Source organism: Cordyceps militaris (genome assembly GCF_000225605.1).
Source record: "Cordyceps militaris CM01 unplaced genomic scaffold CCM_S00002, whole genome shotgun sequence".
In the NCBI taxonomy this organism is placed as follows: Eukaryota; Fungi; Ascomycota; class Sordariomycetes; order Hypocreales; family Cordycipitaceae; genus Cordyceps; species Cordyceps militaris.
Window position 1 is genome coordinate 783229 of NW_006271970.1, and position 7155 is coordinate 790383.

A 7155-nucleotide genomic window follows, 5' to 3' on the forward strand; every position below is an offset into this window, starting at 1 on the left:
GCTGGCTAATGGAGGACGCGGCCGATGGGCTCTTGAGCGCGGCGAAATCCGTCCGGTACGGGGGCTCGTCCTGCCGGATCGGCTCGGAAATGTGGAAGCCGCGCGCCCGGATCGACACCGAGTCTGAGGACGTGCCGGGCTTTTCATGGGAACGCGACGGGGCCAGGCCGCGGCGGGAGGAAGAGGAAGAGGAAGAGGACGAGGCGCCGGCGGGGGTGCGCTTCTTGCGCCGGCGGATACAGAGGAAGATGGTGACGAGCACGGCCGTGATGAGAAAGACGCCGCCGACGGTGCCCCCGATGATGGATATCGTCGTAGAGTCCATGCCGCCGCCGTGGTCGTCGTGGGCATCGCTGCTCGGCGCGGCCGTGGTGGTTGCCACTGCAGCTGGTGTGGTGGTGTGTGCCGAAGTGGACGCTGTCGTCGTTGTCGCGGAAGCCGATGACGAAGCCGATGTTGCCGTGGACGACGCTGGCGTCGCCGTGGAAGACGACGCCGACGACGATGGCGGTTTGCTGCTCGGCTCCTTGGACTGGTCGGTGTCGCGGGTGCAACCACTGCCGACGCAGGTGTAGCCAAAGGGGCAGCAGTTGGTGCCGCACTTGGGCAGGTCGATGTCGAAGATGGAGGTGAAGACGGGCCCGTCGGCGTGGCTCTGGGGGTCCTGCAGGCGCACGTTGCAGCTGATGGGCTGGATGCGGGAGCAGTCGCCGCCGGCCGGGCAGCACAGCGCCGACGTGTCGCCGGCGAGCGCCTCGCAGGACGTGTTCTTGGGACAGCAAAAGTCGGATGGCAGCGACGAGCCGCAGGTGACGGCGTCTTTGGGGCAGACGGCGGCCCGCGTGGTGAGGACGACGTCTCTGGGAAGGGCGTGGGCGGTGCTCGCGGCGAGCAGCAGCGCGAGCCCGGCGTGGCGTCTATGCATCGTTGTTCGAAGTATCTATGGCGAGGAGGTGGAAGCTGGTGGCGAGATTCTTTCGGTGATTCAGAAGTTGGGATATGTTGGAGAGATGGATTCGTTGTTTTTTATTCTTGGAAACGGGAAGGATAGATGGGCTTTGGCTGGTACGTTTGCGTTGCTGGGGGTTTTTTTTTGGCTGCGACCAGCCGTCAGGTTCGTTTGGGGGAGGGGGAAGAGGATAAGTCAGTGAATGTGTCGAGGACTTGGGGCGATGAAACGGCAAAGATGTGATGGGGGCGCGTAGCAGAATAGGCAACGGTTTGTGCTTGATCGAGGCAAAGAAGGTTTGTGTGTCTGGTTCACATGCACAGTGTAAGACAAAGGGAAAAAAGGCGAGAAGAGGGCGGGAGAAGAAAAGATGTGTGTGTGTGTGTGTGTACAAGCTGGGAAAAGAAGGGTAGGCAGAGGAGTAGAGGGAAGAGAATGAGAAGAGCCTACTACACATAGGAATCGAAGTGAGTGAAACGCTCGTGATTCCCTTTGCTGGACCGTGAATATTTCGTGGGAAGCGCCCAGAGGGTGGACGCGGGTCAGACGCGAGCAGGCATCGAACCATTGTACGGGCGATGAAAGCAGGAAAGTCTGCGGTATCCAGTCCCGGCGGCCCTATGGTCACGGTCCTACGATTCAGGATGAATTCTCCGGAGCCAAGCAAAAGGGACCAGCTAACGAGCTGAAATGGAGAACAAGTTGACGAGGGGGTTCTGGCAGTGCCGGTAGTGCGGCGCTGCACGTTGCAACAAGCGCGAGGTATAGATGAATCGAGAGGGTGAGAGCGCTCTGTTTTGGGGAAGCCCCGCTCTCCGCAGAATTATAGGGTTTTCTCTGGTAAGACCAAGGGAACCAAAAGTCTTGCATGTACCGAATGGATTGTTTGGGGGGCAGCAGATGTTCTCTTTTTGGCGCCCGAGGCGTGCTTGTCGCAGGTTTGACCAAGTTGGGTAAGCTGCCGTGCTGTGATTGGCTGAGAGGGCTTTGGTGTACATGGTACCAGTTACGTCATGGGGAACAAGGGTCACGAACGAGGCAGAATGGATGAAGAGCAAGAGGTTTTTTTTTTTTTCCAAGTAAAAAAGAGAGACGTCTCTAGAGGAGAGCAGAAAATAAATATAGCTTCACTTATTTAGTTAGTCCAAACGTTGCGCATTCTGTCTCGGCCATAGCCAGCTATGCACTTTGGCGCCCGCCAATTCGTTCCAGACACAGCTGAATGACCTGGGGCTGGGGTTTTTTTTTTGCTGCTTGCGGCCCGCTGTAACGTTTGACAGGTATCGCTAGCCGCCCAGACCGACGAGCATGTTGCATCATTTGCCAGTCGCCAAAGGGGAGAGGACAAAGGGGCGAGCATAAAAAGACGGGCAAGAGATGGGATGGCATGGGCTGAGTAGGCAGCAGGATGGAAAACGAAACGGGCGGCGCCGAGCATAGAGGCCTTGCGAGTATTTTTAGTTTTACATAACTAGGGTTCCTATCTCGGTCTACTTTACGGTGGGTGGTATGTCGACAAGCTGTTATGCGTTTGTTATAATTTATGCACAACAACATCAGCGCGGCCCCCAACGAAAGGGATGGACATTGCAACAAGCTCGCCTCTAGTGAACAGCTCGTACCACACACGCCCTCTCTCGTGACTTTTTTATAGCTCGGTTCCCGCCCGACCAGTGGCGTTTCCCCCCGCGTGTGATGCGTTCGTCCTATCCGAAACCAGTATGCCGAAGCTCAAGGGCTACGAGAACCCCGATTTCGCTTTCTCATCACGAGGACGCCCCCTCCCAGCGATAAAAGTCGGTCAAGAGAATCAGGGACGGAAACGGGGACGGCCACTCCAAGACTCTGCAGCACTCTACTAATCTATACAGTTAATATACATGTCGATATAATGACGCAACTGGGGAGGGTGGTGTCTCTATTTTCTTTGCCTTTGCCCGCTATTATTATATAGCCCTCCAACTTCTATATCGTCGGGTAGTTATCAACTGCCACACCCACCCCAAAACGGCATGCAATCCCGCACCGCTCATCGCCCTTTCCGTGCACTATGACTGCCCAGAAATATACCTCGTTTACCCATTCAGCCACGCCTGCTGCAGTGGCCAGAGACAAAACTGGCTCAATCAGGTCAAGAGGGGTGAGCGGTGGCCAGATCAGATGCGTGGCGGGCTCCGGTTGGGCATCAAGACGACGAATGGTTCCCCCGCCTGCATGGCTGGCCAAGAGGGGATGCCGCAGTCCATTCCATCCTCGGCGATTGTGTCTGTCAGCGTACAGTGCGAGAGAAGCAAGTCATTCATACACACCCTCACACCACCACACCGGTCAAGACATCCACAATCATCATGGGTTTGTCGCGAGAAACGATTTCGGCAAATGTGGTTGGAAGATTTTGTCTCTTGCTCCTTGCTATATACAGAAAAGAATAAGAAAAAAAATAACAAGAAAAAAATCTTCGACTGCTCCTGGCCAAGCTGATTTGCTTCGTCTGCTGCTCCGTCCGTCCGCATGGTATATGGAATCATAACGAGTGATGGTATAAAAAAAAAAGGGACATTTCCCACAAATAGCCACCCTGGCTCAAAATCATCCAAGGAAGAAAACGCCGTGAAATCAGCATACACCTCCAAAAAAAAAGAGAAGAAAAAAAAAAAAGTCGTTGCCAGCAACAATGGGCTGGTTTCTAATTCTGTCAATGGCCGTGTTTCGCACCGCCTCGCGGCGTCCCTCTATAACAAAAGTTGAAAAGCCGATCCAGCAGGTGTAAAAGGATGTAAGTGAAGGGAAGACTGAAAGGAAACAAGAATATGTAAAAAAAAAAGATGTAAATCACAATGCGTCTCACAAGGCCAGCTTTGCAAGACAAGAAAAGCCAAGCTCCTGTTCAAGAAACAAACAAGGATTTAGATGAGGAGGTAGTCCCATCCATTCATCTGCATCACGTCCCGCCAGTGGACAAACGGCGGGGGCACGCCGGGCGGGCTCGCCAGCGCGAGCTGGTCGTTTTGGCGCCAGAGCTCGCGCAGCAGGCCGACCATGCGGCCAAAGGAGCCGCAGCGGGCGAGCTCGCCGAGGGCGGCGACGCGGTCCTCGAACAGGACGCGGAACGCGCTGCCGGGCGCGCTGATGGAGCCGCCCATGAGGTAGACCCAGACGAGGCTGCGGTCGTAGCCGCGCGGGCCGGCGGGGATGCAGCGCAGCACGGCGGCGAGGCGGTCGCCGAGCGCGGCCGGCGAGTCCTGCGCCGGGCTGAAGCCGGGCACGAGGCTGCACAGGTAGATGCGGGCGGCGGTGCGGAACGCGGCCGTCATGTTGCGCGACAGCTGGCGGGGGGAGAGGCTGCCGCTGGCGGTGAATGGCAGCCGCGGTGCATCGCCGTCGCTATCACCCGCTTCGGTGAGCGACATTTGCTGCCCGAGCGTGTGGATGTGGTTGCAGAGCAGCAGGTCGTCCATGCCGCCCTTTTTGAGCGACTCGAGACAGGCAATCTCCGAGATGAGGTACATGACGCGGTCCTCGCAGCCCATGAGCTCGCGCAGCCCGAGCTGCGGCGTGGCCGACAGGTGCTTCTCGCGGTACGTGTGCGCAAACGTCGGCGACGTGCCGAGCATGGAGCCGCCGAGGATGTCGATCCACGCCGTGAGCGTCATGTTGAACGGCGTCTGCGCGAGCGGCGGCGGCGCTGCTCCTCCTCCTCCTCCTCCTCCTCCCCCCGCCGCCGCGACAGCAGCAGCAGTAGGGTCCGACACGAGCCGCGGCAGGTCCAGCTTCTGCACCAGGCTAATGGCCGCCTGGAAGTGCTGGTGCCACGCAATGTCGAGCAGCCCGTCGTCGGGCCGCCCCACGACGCACTGGAAGAAGATGAGCCCGAGCGTCGCCTCGAGGATCTGCTGGTGGTTCTCGTCGCGCTTGAGCGCCTCGCAGAGCGACCAGATGGTGGCGTACCGGTGGCGCATAATGTCGGCGTCGGGATCGCCCTCTTCGCCAGGCGCCGCCGTGGTGGTGATGCCGGCGGCCACGTTGAGCGTCTTGATGTGCTGCGCCGCCGTGCTCAGGCAGCAGTGCAGGTAGATGCTGTTGGTCTGCAGCGCTGGCAGGATCAGGTCCGACCCGACCGACCCGTGCTGGTTGGACTCGAGGATGGGGAAAATGGTCGGCAGCACGTGCTGCACAAAGTGCTCCAGCAGCCGCTGGTCATTCTCCTCGAGCTCGACCTGCACCTGCCGCGACTCCTGCGGCGGGCCGTGCGCAAAGTCAAAGAAGTTGACGTTGAGCGCCTCCTCGGACAGCGACTCGCGGCGTTCCTGATGCACGTGCTCGGTCCAGCCGCCGCCGCCGGTATCGTGGGAAAACGCAGCAGCGGGAAGCACGGTGCCGGGGGGCGGCGGCGTGTGCATGGTGCTAAAGGTCGAGACGTGCGACTCGCGCATCGTGGGCACGTCATTGACAAACATCTGGCGCTCCGTCTTGACGTCGACCTCGTAGGGCGCGTAGTTGCCGGCACCGGCGCCGTAGATGAAGTCGGGGTGTATCTGTGTGTTGTAGGCGACAAAGTCGGCGCCGCTGGGAGGGCTGTTGAAGTTGAAGCCGCCACCGCCGCTGCCAGACGCGCGCGAGTCAATCGAGGCAGACCGGTTGCGGTCGTAAAAGTCGGAGCCGGACACGGACGTGGGCATGGAGTGGCAGAGGCTGGGCGGCGGCGGCGGCGGGCTGACGGACGAGTGCAGATCGTGCGTGGCCGACTTCTCGGCGAGCTTCTTGCGCTTGATGATGATTTTGATGTCTTCCTTGTTGCGGCGGCGCGCGTCGTTGTTGCTCCACCAGATTGGTCGCTTGTACTCGCACTCGAGCCCGAGATGTTGGCAGGCGGAGCAAAAGGGCGTGACCTCGTCGCACTTTTTTCGTCGCAATCGGCAAGTATAGCATCCTGTATTCAATTGAGTTCGCGTGTTAGTCGGTGGCATTGAGTTGTGATTGCCCCCCTCCTCCCCGCGTGTAAGTCGCGGCCCACGTACCTGATCTTGAGCGGCGATGCATCTGTGTTTTCGTCTTGGAGATGCCGTCCGTGTCCGAGGTCTTCATGGCTGTTTTGCACTTTGCGGTCTTGGTCGAGGCCATCTTGACAGAACTGACGAGAGCATTGGCAGGTGTTCTGCGCATGCTGGGGGGCAGGGTAGACATTTGTATATGGCGAACCCGGGTGTGGGATATCCCAAGCTTCTGGTCCGGGGGAGGGGGGGCCTCTTTTTTTTTCTTCTGGCTAGCACAGCGCCTTGTACAAGGGCGACTCAATTACCAGGTCGCTGACTGACGAAGGGAAGCTAAAATGGCCTGGCTTCCGGGACGGGAGGAACAAGAGAAAGAGTCAAGGCCGGGGGGGGGGCGTGTGAGTGTAACTGGCCAGTGGAGAGAAGGGTGTGGCAGCAGGGTGCAGGGGGTATCGCGGTGGCACGGTGCCAGCACTGTGTGACGGCGTACGAGTGAGAGTGAGAGTGAGAGCAAGTATCAGTAGAGAGAGAGAGAGAGAGGGCTGTAGGACCCCAAGGCACAGCCTGTTTTTGAGTGAGTGAGTGAGTGGTGATGAGAGAGACGGCGGCGGCGGCGGGATGGTCGATGGTCCAGTCTGCTGAGTGGTTGAGAGCGGGAAATTACTCAAGTCTCTGGAGAAGCCGGCTGCGACAAGGGATTGGCTGGCGTTTTGATATCGACGGGCTGTCGTAGAGACGGTAGACCTGTGTTTGTCGTGCTTGATAATACAAGGTCAAGTCATGTGGATGATTGGTTGTCTTGTTTGATGAAGCCCGGAACAAAGAACGTTCGTCGTCGTTTTTTTTTTTTGGCGGGTGTGATTCGTGATTCGGAAATGAAAGCACAAGTAATAAAAAAGAAAGAGAATAAAATGGGGGGCGCGACCAAAGAAGGGATCGTTTCAAGAGCAAGACCAGCTTGTCTTTGTGTATTGTGGTGATGATAGGGCCGAAGATTCGGAAAAGGAAGGGGATTAATCGGGGTTAAATCAAAAAGGAGGAAACGGAAGGAAAAGCCAAGAAAGAAGAGATACACTTCTTCTTGGAGGAAAAAAAGAACAACTTGAAAAAAAAAGAACTTGAACACACTTTGCACACGGAAAAAAACAAAAGAGGGTTAAATTCAGAATCTGGGCGGCAAGGCCATTCGTCTTATACCATGGGCCGCTTTCGCAT

General features: G+C 57.6%; 1 protein-coding gene across 1 annotated transcript; it reads right to left on the bottom strand.

Annotated features, from left to right (window-relative positions):
- Positions 1-3855: 3855 nt before the first annotated feature.
- On the bottom strand, positions 3856-7155 carry CCM_02196 (transcriptional regulatory protein pro1; the record flags this gene model as incomplete). Its single annotated transcript, XM_006667348.1, has 5 exons — positions 3856-5879; positions 5968-6172; positions 6249-6259; positions 6350-6575; positions 7138-7155. 5 exons carry the CDS (start codon positions 7153-7155, stop codon positions 3856-3858), a joined length of 2484 nt encoding a protein of 827 aa, XP_006667411.1.